This window comes from Bradysia coprophila, unplaced genomic scaffold, assembly GCF_014529535.1.
Source record: "Bradysia coprophila strain Holo2 unplaced genomic scaffold, BU_Bcop_v1 contig_373, whole genome shotgun sequence".
In the NCBI taxonomy this organism is placed as follows: domain Eukaryota; kingdom Metazoa; phylum Arthropoda; class Insecta; order Diptera; family Sciaridae; genus Bradysia; species Bradysia coprophila.
The window spans coordinates 678,767-693,330 of NW_023503632.1; the positions used below are offsets into that span (position 1 = coordinate 678,767).

A 14,564-nucleotide genomic window follows, 5' to 3' on the forward strand; every position below is an offset into this window, starting at 1 on the left:
TCAACTTGACCGGCAAGTCCTATTCTTTGGAAATATTTGAACCGTGTAAAGGCTTTGTCGCTGAAATATGGGTTCGTAATTTATTAAGTGACATTATCGAATACTTTAAGAATGATGATAAGGATACTATAAACCCAGGCGATAGAGTTTCGTTGTCATTTAGAAACAATTGTTTCGATGAGAATCCTATTTTCATGGGGGTCGTCAGGGCCGATCAATTATCTCCAGATCTGATATTCGGGCGTCTCATGCAGGTTTACGGGAGCAACAAAGAGTTCTTTCTTAACGGGTATCTCGAAGCTGTTTTTGACCATTTTAAATTACCTCATGGGGCGGGGAGAATAGTTCGATCTTTCGGGCAAACAAATTCAGACTTTATTTTAAAAAAGGCTAGCTTCATGAAATACAAGATTCCTAAAAGTAAAAGATATGATAAATATAGAACCGGTTATTGTCTTCCTTTTTCTCTCGTGATAGCGAGAGCTTACGCTGAATTTTCACTTCAGTCTAAGAAAACGCGAAAACATACGCATTACAGAAAATATCAACGTAGATTTGCCAACTTGAAAATAGAAGCCGAAGCAATGTGTGAAAAAGCGGGGGTCAAGATACATCGGTCAGGGTGTTCATTTGATGACGTTAGAAAATTTCAAGACATTCTCCCAAATTACCAAATAGTTATTTATGGACCGAGATCCAAAAAGCCAATGTTTTATGAAAAAACATATAATGGAAAGCAAACTTTATGTATATTGTTGCATCAGAATCATTATACAACAATGCGCACAGTCCGTGGTTGTCAGGGGGCTCAATATATATGTCCTGATTGTTACTCACATACTAATCATATTTCATCTCACGCCTGTAAATATGCTTGTCAGCGATGTTTTACAAAACCAAGATGTTCTGTAAATGTACGCTTAATTCCATGTACCAGTTGTAATCGTTCATTCTATGGGGATGAATGTTTTGAAAATCACCTAAAGCCTCAAAAAGATTCAAAGACCGTATGTAATCAAGTAAGAAACTGCTACAAATGTTTTTCCCCATACAGCTGGGATCATAAATGCGGGAAAAAAATGTGCTATACATGCGATAAGCTTGTAGATAAAATTGACCACCGATGTCATATGACCAAATATTCAACCAAGCGGATAGAAGGTACTCATTTTTTAAACGTTTATTTTGATCTTGAGACTCAGCAAAATACCCCTCTGTTTTCGGACAGTACCAAACTTAAACACACCACCAATCTGTGCGTTAGTCATTCAATTTGTTCGCTATGTGATAGAAAGGCTAGCATTTCAGAGCCATGTTACTTTTGCGACGAAAATAGAGAAAATATTTTTCATTCAGAAAACTGTATAGAACAGTTTATGGATTATTTAGTGGAAAAACAGAGAGAAAAGAAAGTAAGGAAAATAGATGGGGTAGATAGAGAGGTTCCTAAATTCGAATATATCACAGTCATTGCCCACAATTTAAAGGGGTTTGATGGTCAGTTTATACTCAAATATATCTATGAAAGTGATCGATTCCCTAATCCTGATTTAATTATGAATGGAACGAAAGTCATTCAAATTAGTTTAGGCAGGGTCCGCTTTATCGATTCTATAAATTACTTTCAAGTCGGACTTTCAAAACTACCCGAATTGTACGGGTTCGATGGATGTAAAGGGTACTATCCTCATTTTTTCAATTTACCTGTAAACAATAAATACAGAGGAGCTTTACCTGCAAAACACTATTACGGGTATGATCATATGGATGTAGAACAAAGAGAACTATTTGACAAGTGGTATAAAACGGTACCTTCCGACTACATTTTCGATAATGAGAGGGAGCTGGTTCAATATTGTCGTCTTGATGTTGAAATATTACGCAAGGCCTGCGAAATTTTTAGAAGTGATTTTTGGAGTGAAAATGAGATTGAACCGTTTATAGATGGATGCACAATTGCTGGCGCATGTAATAGGGTTTTTCGATCCAAATATTTAAAGCCCGATACAATCGGACTAGTTCCACCTAAAGGGTACAGGCTTTCGGAAAATCAGTCACATGTGGCTTTGAAATGGTTGTATCGTGTCGAAATGGAACATGATATTCAAATACAACATGCTGGAAGAGCTAAGGAATTTTACCACCCCTCTTTCGGTCATGTAGATGGGTACCATGCAGCGACAAATACTATTCTAGAGTTCGATGGTTGTTTTTATCACGGGTGCCCTTGCACACCCACTTATATTGATCGTTCAAGCTACAAAACCTTTGAAGAACAAAGAAACCGAAGGGAAGACACTATGGCAAAGCATAGAAAAATTCGACAGTCAGGTTTTAATCTAGAATTGAAGAGGGAATGTGATTTTTTAAAAGAAATGAAAGCAGAACCTGCGTTAAACGCGTTACTAGATGCCATGGTTCATGATGATGTGCCATTAAACCCTAGGGATGCATTTTATGGGGGGCGTACAAATGCAAATATTCTTTATTTTAAAGCAGATGAAAAGACGAAGATACATTATTTTGATATAAATTCGCTCTATCCATTTATTAACAAGACTTCTAAATGCATCGTTTCTCACCCCAAGGTTCACATAGGGAAAGATTGTATGGCGGTACCGTGGCAGAATATGGATGGCCTAATGAAAGTCACGGTTGCGCCCCCAAGAAAACTTGGTTTTCCAGTTCTTCCATACCGTCTACATAATAAACTGTTATTTTTCCTGTGCTATAAATGTGCTAAAGATCAAAGCAAAACTCCTTGCAATCATAGTGAAGAGGAACGTAAGTTTACAGGGACCTGGGTTATGGATGAGGTGAAATTAGCTATTTCAAAAGGGTATCAGGTCGTTAAAATTCATGAGATATGGGAGTATGAGGTGACTCAATACGACCCAGCAACACGTGAGGGTGGGTTTTTCTCTGATTTTATAAACCACTTTCTACAGATAAAAGCACAAGCCAGTGGATGGCCAAAATGGTGCCGCACAGATGAAGATCGTCAATCATATATAAAAGAATTTTTTGATCGTGAAGGTATTTTGTTAGACGAGTCCAAGATCAAATTTAATGCATCTTTAAGGTCAATGTCAAAAGTAATGCTAAACTCGTTCTGGGGTCGGTTCGGAATGCGGCATGACCTTACGCGAACAATGCTTATATCTGACGGGGAAACATTGCGAGACAAAATCTTAGATCCGAAATTGGAAATCCAAAGTGTTAATCCGATAAACGACGATTGTCTGTTGTTAAATTATAGGGAGAAAGAAGAGGCTCGAACGATGAATAATACCACGAATGTCGTAATTGCAAGTTTTACAACTTCTTATGCCCGTATGGAATTGTACAAATATCTAGATCTAGTAGGTCCAGAAAGAGTCTTATATTTTGATACTGACAGTATTATTTTTGTAACCAGGGAGGGAGAAAAAATGCCCGAGGTAGGTGATTTCCTCGGCCAAATGAAAGACGAACTTGAAGAGCACGGTCCGGGGGCTTACATTATTGAATTCGTATCTGGAGGCCCGAAAAATTATGCTATAAAAATTTTTGTACCGTCAACTGGAGCAATTATATGTAAAGTAAAAGTAAAGGGGATATCTTTAAACTATGAAACATCTAAACTGATTAACTTTGATGTAATGAAAGCAATGATTGTTGGAAATGATGATGATGATGAAAACGAAAAGAAAAAAAAAATAACAGGGCCTGTTGAAATTTATAATAATAGCATCAGGCGCACAAATGTGGCCGATGTTTATACTACGCGTGTAAAGAAAACGTATAGATTTAATTATACAAAAAGACAATTACAAGACGATTTTGCAACTCTACCATTCGGGTATTGAATTAATGTTTTTTAGATTATAACTATCTAGTAATAAGAGAATATTCTTAAGAAAATCTTGTACTTTAGTTTTAAATAAAATTGCTTTTTGATTTTCGAAAAACAGGTTTTTATTTTCATTTCCACAGTTCTAAACACCACATTTTTCTCCGAATCTAGGGTAGAAAACGGTTTTGAAAAGTCTCTCTGTGCAACTTTTGATTGATAAACATATTGCACCCAGGGCTGAATGCCAATTTTTATTCCGTACCCAATCTCGCATGAATGCAAAAACAGCAATTTCGTCCGCTCTATAGATGTCTGATTTGCATTCAGCTTCTTCGTACGCCCTATCGTGTTCTCGAGCAATCGCATCATCAGTATCGATAGGTGTACCCGAATCCAGATCGTTTCCGGGGCCGAGGTAATTATGACCGGGGAATACAAACGAAGCCATATTTAATGTAGATGTTCGAAAAGACAAGACAATACTAAGGGTAAGAAAAACGAGTACTCCTTTTTATACCTTTTTTATTCGTACACTTAAAAAATCAGTTACATTTTCCATCCTAGTTATAAAAACTTTCATACATCGGTAGAGTTTTGAGGAATGAACTTCCAGTGATGATACCAGATACGACTTGATACCATAAATCCTCTTCTGCGACACCAACGGCTCTATGCGTACTTGCGTAGATTTCATAAATTTTTTCAGCCTCTGTCAACTGCCGGTTATCCCGCAAACTCTCTGCCAAATGCTCTTTAACTCTTGAAATCATTTCGGGATATTCACATGACATTTGTTCTCTCCGACGTAGCTCGTGACAAAAGCAGGCATTGTAGCGATAAAATTTTTCCAGATTGACTTGGTTCAGAACTATTGACTCTGCTGTGTTTTTGTCGGTAAGTTTCCAGACCATGTCTTCCGGTGCACGTACTGATGAAACTATAAAATCACTGTCCCCGTCAAACGGTTGTACGCCTTGAAGGAGTAGTTCGACAATATCGCAAAATACAAGGTTTTTCTCCAACGATGAAATGGTAAGATGATCACCGGTGGATGCATCGCAGATTTTCGTTGACGGTTTAAACGTTTCAGGATCAACGCCGATGATTATATATCGGGTAGCCGTATTGTTGAGATAAAATATTCTCTCGTCAAACATACGTGTGTCATGAGTCCACAGTTTACGCTTTTTTATTAAACAATTCTCGGCCATTTTCAGATTTTCACTAAATGATGTGCAACTTGGAAAAACTAACTTTACTCTGATGAGTTTTTCAAATAGAACCCCTTTATATAGATATTCAGAATTTCGCCCAACCCCACACACACAAGTAATAATAAGCGAAACAGGGCAAACCACCGATGATGATGAAAGAAATAAAAAGATTTTTCCTTTTCACTCACACTCTCAAAAAATTTATTCAAAAATTAAATCGGGAAAAAATACATTTTTTTTTAGTTGTAAAATGCAGAGTATGCCTTTAGAGATTCAAGGTATGGACGGTTGACGATGAGGCCAAGTCCAACAGGGTGATATAAGACATCAACTTCTTCCATGCACATATAGTTGCGAATCACGTTAATTCTTTCTCTCAGTGTCCATGCGGGATGCGAAATCATGTCGTTTTTGATAGTCTCCAAAATTGCTGGGTATTTAGTAGAGTTTTCTTGTCGCCGACGCGCTTCCTCGATAATGCATAAACGGCAGGCGAGCAAGTTTTGGAGGCTAACTTTGTGCAAAACTATTGACCCGAAACCGTTTATCTGCGTAATTTTCCAGACGTCGGTAACTAGCGGTTCAACGGTTACACCAGCATCGTCTTCCACAATGCCTTCACCATCAACAAGTATTTTGGCAAGGTGAAAAAAGTTTCCAATCGTGTCTGAAGTTGAAATGGTAACATGAGAGCCATTGGTCCTGTCGCAGATTTTCATGGTTGCTTGAAACGTCCCAGCATCGTTGCCAAGGATGATATACTTTGTAGTTGACTTGTTGAGGTAAATGTGTTTCTCGTCAAACATGCGTGCTTCATGGGTCCAGAGCTTATGATCAACTTTGCGCTTTTTCGTTGTTTCCATCAGCTTTGCGGCGTCCTCGGCCGAGGGTCTTGCCAAACCGAATGGTGCCAATTTTGACAATTCAACAATTTTCTCTGCCATTTTTGATATTAACTTTGAAATTAACTCGCGTTTAGCCTTTTCAAAATAGTTGTACAACTTGGTGAACTGATTTCACAATGATGACTTTTCAAAGAACTTATTCTCTTTATATACACACAATTTCACTCATCCCCTCCACAAGTGCATACGAGCTGGTTATATAATGATACAAAAAATGAGACAAAACATGTTCTTTTCCTCCCTCGCTTCACATCTTCTGCCATACAGGACACAGAGCAGGTTTCTGATTGGCGAAACATGTTCAAGATTCGACGAATGGAAAAAATGCATGATTTTCTCTCTCCCTCTGACGTCTCTTCTTCAGCACTGCATGTCATGAAACACGACATGATTGGTTGAAATACGTTTTCGGTCTAAAATGTTTTTCTGAAAGCCAATGCTATGGGAACTAAAATTTTGAATACTTCACATGACCATAAAATGGTCACGTGCCGAGCAAAATAAAATGTGCACGTGTCATAATAGAACATAGAAATTTTTCTTCCCTACCCTTCATGTAAAATAAAGTAACTGGTTCAAAACCCGTACGGGTTTTGAACCGTTACTTTATTTTGATGTCCCCTCCCCTCCCCTCCCCTCCCCCTTTCCCACCCTTAAGGGCAGAGGACAGAGAGCAAAGGACACAACCCTCGGGGCGCGCGCGCGTGCGGTGTGAAAATGTCTATTGTAACTTTGAAATGATATGTATTATTCGAAATGGAGTTGAAGTGGAAACACCCGTTTACAGCAATGTTTGCTGGTCCAACGTCTTGCGGAAAGAGTACCCGGTTCATTTTATTTTGTACACAAAAAATGAGTTCTGTACACAAAAAATGATTTTTATACACAAAAAAAAAATATTTTGTACACAAAAATGTTCATTTTGTACACAAAATCGTTCACATTGTACACAAATAATGTATTCTGTACATATAATTGAATATTTTGTACATATTCATTTTTTATTTTGTACCCAGAGACAGTTATATTGTACACAAAAAATATTTTTCGTACACAGAAGAGAAACCCTTTATACTCTAGTATTATTTATATTGTACACAATTAAACCCAGAATTTGTACAAAAGCGGTACTGTTTGTATATCCGAGCATCGATTGCGTGGCGCACTATAATCGGCGCAATTATTTAGAATTTGTCGATCGCAGCGCTTCAATATTCAAGTGTGACACAAAAATGAATTTACACAATGTACCTGTTGCAAAGTCACAGTTGTATGTTGTATTTATTCGATATCGATTGAAGTATCTATTCTTAAATCAGAATTTTTTTCCAACAAACATAAATTCTATTTCTCTAATAAATTCATTTTTTATTGAACTGTAAGTATTGAACTTTGTATATGTACATAAAGTGTGTGTTGTATCTCGTTATTGTTTCAATAGGTCATTCTGAGCAATATGTTCAAATATCAAAAGCAACGTGTTGAAGCCAGAAAACGGCTTCTTAATAGATACGATGTAACGTCATTTAATAATGTTCCCGATCACATAGTGGATGCATTTTTCGGGTCGTGCACATATCGCAATAGGTTAATTGTTGCCGCGTTTGGATATTTAAATGGTGTAAATATTGAACAACTGTTGACACTTGTACGGTGGACTGATATGAGACAAGAAGAAAAAAACAAAGTGATTGTGTTGTACAAGGACTTTGAAAAGGAACGGTACCAAACAAATTATTATTCATATAATGTAAACAACGGATTAATGATGTACTTAAACGGTGAAATGAGGAATTTTGGTAACAAGATAGTGAGTGATTCGTTGCATTTCGTAAAAATTTAATTTGTGCTTCGATTGTGTTTGTTGATCTGTCTGTTCATTTTATGTGTATAAGTGTTTATTGATTCGATCTATATTGTTCTAATTGGCATCTTAGGAAAGTTCTAATATGCCACCGAAGGTTAATAAAGTAGAAACCATTAAGAACGCACCGCGTTTGATTGAAGAAGATGAAGTCAAAACGAAAAAACAAGGACAGAAAACCACGGTTTGTGTCCATCCCATTGCACGTCCTAGCAGAGAAGTTAGCAATAAAATTATACCAACGAAAGAGTGAGTGTTTGTTAACTAGATAATTTCGTGGCTGATGTTAATGATTCTAATATATGCTTGATGACTTACAGATCTATTCCAACTTGTAGTGGCAATTGGCAGCCAAGAGTTAACAATAAGGTGGCTACTGTGGTACAGAGTTCACCAACGATCTCGGAGGTGTTATCGAATATGCAGATAGAGGCTGAATATTCGAACAAAAACGTAAGATAATATTTTGTGATGATGCAATTCTGAAATTTTTTTACTAATTATTCAATCTCGTGCGATTTACAAAATTACATAGAGAGTGGACGATGTTTCATCGTTAACTGTTGGAAGTAACAATACAATAGAAGCTGTCGGATCTACTCAAGGAAATGCTAACAACACGGAACTGGTCGAAATTAAAGCTGCAAAATTAAATAATCCTGTCAATCGAAGGCCTCGTTTGATCCCTGTTCGTAGCAATTTGGGTATTGGACTGCGTGGTCGGATGCTAACAAATGTATCGAATGTGTGAGTGTGTGTTCAAATGATATTCAAATGTTGACGACTAATTAAATATTCAATTATGTGTAGTGTGACTCCAACGTCACGTCAAACAATGAAAGAGGCATCGATTATGGTAGATTCCAATGTCCCTAATATCGGTGAAAATATTTTTTCAGAAGAGAGCGACGGTGATTCCATCAAGTGAGTTGTTACGTTGTTTCATATAATAAATCGACCTTTAGTATATTGTGAGAGATAACTTCTTGGATATTGTTAATAATTGATTTACATTCGATAAATTACAGGTCGGCTTCTAAGTCTGAGGGCCAAGGAATTGAAGGAAGTGCTATTACCTCAGAAGTGGTCGTAACGAAAACTGGAAAATTAAAGAAACCAGTCGTTCGAAGTACACGTTTGATAGCTGCTCGTTGCAACATTGGTAGTGGAATTCGTGGTCCAATGAGATCCAATGCGTCGAATGAGTGAGTGTGTGATCAAAATATAATCAAATGTTGACTGCTAATTAACTTTTCAATTTTGTACAGTCGTCAAACAATCGAAGATGTATCGAATGCGTCAGATTCTGATTACGACAATATCGGCGCTAATATAGATTCGGATGACAGCGACGTAGAGTTCTCCACTGAAACAAATGCTGACCACATCGATGAAACTGATTCTAACGACGAAGTGTCGGATGATGATGACATTGACCAAACGGAAATCAAAAATGGGCCAAAAGATAACCATTGGCGTTTTGAGAGATCTTTCGAAAGCTTACAATCCAAGGATACATTTCTAGCGAAAGAAAGTTGGTGGTCGTTTCGTAGTAAAAATCAATGCACCGATGGAGTTAAGACCTTATATCGCTGCAATCGAGTTAAACGCACGAGCAAAGAGCAATGTCAAGCCGGGATTTATATCGTTGAATCGTCAAAGTTTGCTGCCGATGGCCCTGCGACATCCTACTCATTATATCGAAAGAGTGCTATTCATACGCACAAGAGGTCACCGGAATACAAGGAGAAAATTACAAACCGTGTTAAGGATATAATAATTGATCTCTACAAGTGCGGAAGAAAACCAAAAAACATTTCATTTATTATATTGGCCGATTCATCAGTATCATTGAAAGATAAGCCGAGCTATATACAAATCCGTCAAACTATACTCAATTTCAAAAACAATGGAAGTGGATCGACGCCCCTTACAATGCGAAAGCTAACAGATTTTGTGAAAAGCCACATGCAAGTGCCGACTGACGACGACACACCGTTTGTGATCTTATTCGAAAGATCCCCACCGCAACAGAGCCACAACAAATTTTTTCGGTTTTTTATTTCTACAAAGCGTTTATTGAAAAACGCAGCGGATTCAAACATCGTACATGCCGATGCAACTCATAAAGTAACAACGGAAAAGATACCGTTGATTGCTGTTGGAGTCACTGACTACAATAGCAAATTCCATTTTGCTGGTATGACGTTGTCGAACCACGAAGCGTCAGACGATTACAAATTATCATTTGAAGGGCTAAGAACGGGTGTTAAAGCAGTAACGAAGAAACGATTCGAGCCGGATGTATTAGTCTGTGATGCCGACGCCGCTATACATAACGCATATAAAGCGGTATTCGTGGGTGATGAGGGTAATTACTTGTCTCAACATTTACTTCGAATCCTCTAACTCACTTAAATTAATGTCATGTCTTTGTCTTCACAGCAAATGAAGGTCCCAAACGCAAACATCTGATCATAATGTGCTACTTTCATGTTATCCTTAACATTCAGAAGAAGTACAAATTTAAAAAATCCACAAATCGAAATCTATTCAAAGCAGATGTGCGGAAGTTACATTTGTGTCAATCTGAAGCAATATTTGATTTCGGATGCAAGTTGTTTGTTACTAAGTGGAAGAAGCTAGAGCCCGAAGCTACAAGACTGATACAAAAATCGTTTTTCCGTAATTTTAAGAATTGGTATGTCGGCGTGGCTCCACGTATTCCGAAACACAATAATGGGTTGGAAAATTTCAATTCAACAATGAAACGTTGCCAAACGGAACATCGTCGCCAGCCGTTAAAAATATTTTTATCCACTGCACTAACCATTGTTCGTCAACGGTCGTTAGAATACTTGAAAGATAAGAAACCATTTGCTAATGAAGTAATCATTTCTGATGAAACATTGAAGCGTGGCAGACGTTTAAATCTGAATTTTATTAACGGACCAACAAATAGTAATGGTTCCATAGATTTTTTTGCTTTTTCCTCAAAATTAAACAAGAATATTACTTGGGAGGATGTGAAAATGATGAAAAAACCAACGTTCAAAACTTTTAGCGACTTCATTACGTTCGTATTAGGTGTTCGCGTCGTTTCTTTTCCGCAACAAAGTAGTGAATGGAAATTGGCAGAATGTTCATGTTACTATTTTGATAAATCGTTTATCTGCGATCATATTGTATCGGTAGCTCACACTTTGGGTATCATTAACGAGCCGGAAAAAGAAGAATCAGATCATGACGATGAAGTATTGTTTCCCACCAACCGTGGACGACCAAAGAAAACCTCCAAGGCACTGGTGAAAGAATAGGAATTTTATGATTTGCAATGTATGTACGTTTTTATTAAAGGAAATTGTTTAAAAGGAAAATATTGATTCTCTCCTTGTCGTATATCAATTTTCGAATGCTATTCACTAGGTAAAGGTAATATTCAATTTTCCCCTACATTCACTCTGTGATGCGTTACTCTGTTAAAAAGGAATATATTGAGAACTTTGGTGCCACACTGTGTAAAAGGTAAATATTGAGACTTTAGTGCCATATTGTTTAAAAGGAAAATATTGATTTTCTCAGTGTCGTACTGTCGTATATAACTTTCGAATGCTATTCACTAGGTAAAGGTAATATTCAATTTTCCCCTACATTCACTCTGTGATATAGTGAAAGGAATATATTGAGACTTTGGTGCCACACTGTCAAAAAGGAAAATATTGCGAACTTTGGTGCCACACTGTCTAAAAGGAAAATATTGCGAACTTTGGTGTCACACTGTGTAAAAGGTAAATATTGAGAACTTTGGTGCCACACTGTCTAAAAGGAAAATATTGAGAACTTTGGTGTCACACTGTGTAAAAGGTAAATATTGAGAACTTTGGTGTCACACTGTTTAAAAGGTAAATATTGAGAACTTTGGTGCCACACTGTGTAAAAGGTAAATATTGAGACTTTAGTGCCATATTGTTTAAAAGGAAAATATTGATTTTCTCGGTGTCGTACTGTCGTATATAACTTTCGAATGCTATTCACTAGGTAAAGGTAATATTCAATTTTCCCCTACATTCACTCTGTGATATAGTGAAAGGAATATATTGAGACTTTGGTGCCACACTGTCTAAAAGGAAAATATTGAGACTCTAGTGTTGCACAACGCGGAAATATTTAGAGGGACGTTTGGTTAAAATGTCTAAGTAAAAATATCTAACGGACAAAATGTCTAAAGCCAAAATATCTACATCCAAAATTTAGAAAGTCAAAATAACTAAAGCGAAAATCAATATTGGCCGAAATAATATTAGCTGGCAATGTGGAAATTTTGACAAAAACTTTGCAACTTCTATTATTGCATTCAAGGGGGGATTCTCCCCCCTTGACCCCCCTCAGCGGGGGCTGCCGCCCCTCGACCCCGCTTTTTTTTTAAATTTTCTTCACGGCCTGCGGCGCTGACTATTTTATTAAACTCATAACATTATTCGCATCTGCGATCTACTTATGTGTATCAAGTGCATTCCGGAACAATCTAATCACAATTTATTTGTGAGATTGAGACTTTGTTGCCACATTGTGTATAAGGATTATATTTATTTTTATGCCGTACATCTAGTTTCTTGTTCTTATGCTTGTGTACGAAATCTATTTTTTATGTACAATATGTTTTCATACTGTGTATGAAAAAAAAATTTAGTGTACAGTATCACTCTTTCTTTGTACAATATATTAATTCTTGTGTACAAAATATTTATTTTTTGTATCAATATTTATTTTTTGTGTACAAAATTCACATTTTATGTACAAAATGAACAATTTTTGTGTACAATTAATTATTAATTTGTGTACAAATTATTAATTTTATTGTACGAGAATTGTTTTTTGTGTACAGTTATTTTTTATTGTGTACAGATTTCATTTTTTGTGTACAAATTAATTTAAACCAGAGTACCCTTACAACGCGTTTTTTAAAATATCTAGACGTCGTCACAGATACAGATTTTTTTGAAATCATATATTGCGCGCCAGAGGCGAGTTATCCAGACCTGTCTCAGTGTAGAACGCCTGTGAAATTTATGGATTGCATTCCCGACGTAGAAATGTTTTCGGACAAGAAACCCCGGGTTATCGTCCTAGATGATATGATGGCTCAAGCGGCTGGAGATGAACGTGTAGTTGAAATTTTTACGCGTCATAGTCATCATATGGGGCTTTCAACTATATTCATTGCCCAAAATATTTTTCACAAAGGAAAGGGGATGCGCGATATTTCATTAAATTGTCATTACATCGTAGCGTTCAAGTCACCCCGAGATAGAGGGCAAATTTCATCATTGGCGCGCCAAATTAGCCCAGGAAATACAAAATATATCAGTGAGATATTTGAAGATGCTACCAGCGTGCCATACGGATACCTCGTCATGGACTTGACACAAGGGACACCCGATCATTTACGATACCGGACAAACATATTCCCCGATGATAATCCAACGAACGTTGTTTATGTACCCAAAACCTTTCACCTATAAAAGCCTCCGTCATTGGATCATTCTCTCATTCTCGAGAATGGCATCAGTGAAGAAACATCTTCCGCTTCTGCAAATCGTCCAGTCGTCCAAGCCGAAGCTAAGAAAAAGCATAATTTCAAATTGCGGTTTGGATCTGATAAAGACGATTGATGAGTGCATTTACAACACACTGAACGGAAATATTCATTTAACAGACAGTGAAAAGAAAAGTTTAATCAAGTTTAAAAGTATTTTGCGCAAGGTCTTGAAAGCGAAAGGTGGTTTAAAAACCAAAAAGAAAATAATTTGCCAATCTGGTGGATCATTTTTACCATCACTTTTGCAACCGATTGTAGCAGCAGGTGTAGCACAGTTTTTGGCTAAAAAATGAAACATGCACGGAAAATGATTCTAGTTGACGCGAGCAGTCATGGAGCTGTCACCCCGGAATCCCAGAATTTGAGCAAAAACATTGACCCATTGACACAGGCCATCAAGTCGCTGGCGAATTCTGCACAGTTTAATAGAACTCATTTCGGGCCGAGTACAACTACAGTTTCGCGGCTGAACAACGAATTGGATCAGATTTTAGAGCGAAAAGATTTGGATCCTGCATCTAAACTTAAATTATACTCGCAGGAACTCCAACGATTTCTGCTTATCCATCGGGACAGGGAGCCGAAAGTTGAGCGGAGAACGACAAATGATGACGCTAGAGGACGTTTACCCCAGCCTGTGCAACGAGCTGACTACAACATCGGCGATAACAACGACGACAACATTGACATGCTGTCGGAAGCTGGCACCGAATATGTTGATGTCGATATGCAGTCACTACCCGATTCAGAGTTGGGTGCTGTTGGCGGATATCCACGAGGCCCAGTTCAACTTTCAACTCCGCCGAGACAACCAGTAATTCGCTCCGAAACAGAAGAAGATTTTTCAACACCCAAAAAAAGACCTTCTTCATCTCCGTCATCAAGACCCAAAAGATTTAAAAGTAATTTACCCCGAACCACACCAAAACAGGATATTTTACGTAAAAATAGAACGTTGAAACGTTGGGGTGAATTTGACTATTTTGAGAATTGGGTTAAAAAAACAAGAAGTAGAAGAAAGAAATGAATAAAACAAATGTAAAAAGGTTGGGAAAAATATACTATGACCCTAAACATCATGCGTCTTTTTCTACCGTTGACAAATTGTGGAAAGCTGCGGGTAAGAAAATCCCCAAGAAAACTGTCA

The 14,564-nt window shown here is 37.3% G+C and overlaps 2 protein-coding genes across 4 annotated transcripts in view; both read left to right on the forward strand.

Annotated features, from left to right (window-relative positions):
- LOC119082089 (ATP-binding cassette sub-family G member 1-like) overlaps positions 1-14,564 on the forward strand; it is a 49,486-nt gene that overhangs the window by 8,747 nt on the left and 26,175 nt on the right. The window lies entirely within an intron of this gene.
- LOC119082090 lies at positions 8,188-10,289 on the forward strand. The gene is made up of 5 exons (XM_037191457.1): positions 8,188-8,271; positions 8,354-8,565; positions 8,629-8,742; positions 8,847-9,023; positions 9,087-10,289. The coding sequence occupies exons 1-5, from the start codon at positions 8,239-8,241 to the stop codon at positions 10,225-10,227; spliced, it is 1,677 nt and encodes a 558-aa protein (XP_037047352.1). The 5' UTR covers positions 8,188-8,238; the 3' UTR covers positions 10,228-10,289.

Bases quoted from the DNA above. Each gene is read 5' to 3' on its own strand.
- LOC119082090 (XM_037191457.1), top strand. From the start codon at position 8,239: ATGCAGATAGAGGCTGAATATTCGAACAAAAAC. The intron at 8,272-8,353 runs GTAAGATAATAT...AAAATTACATAG, and splicing joins CTGAATATTCGAACAAAAAC to AGAGTGGACGATGTTTCATC. The intron at 9,024-9,086 runs GTGAGTGTGTGA...AATTTTGTACAG, and splicing joins AGATCCAATGCGTCGAATGA to TCGTCAAACAATCGAAGATG.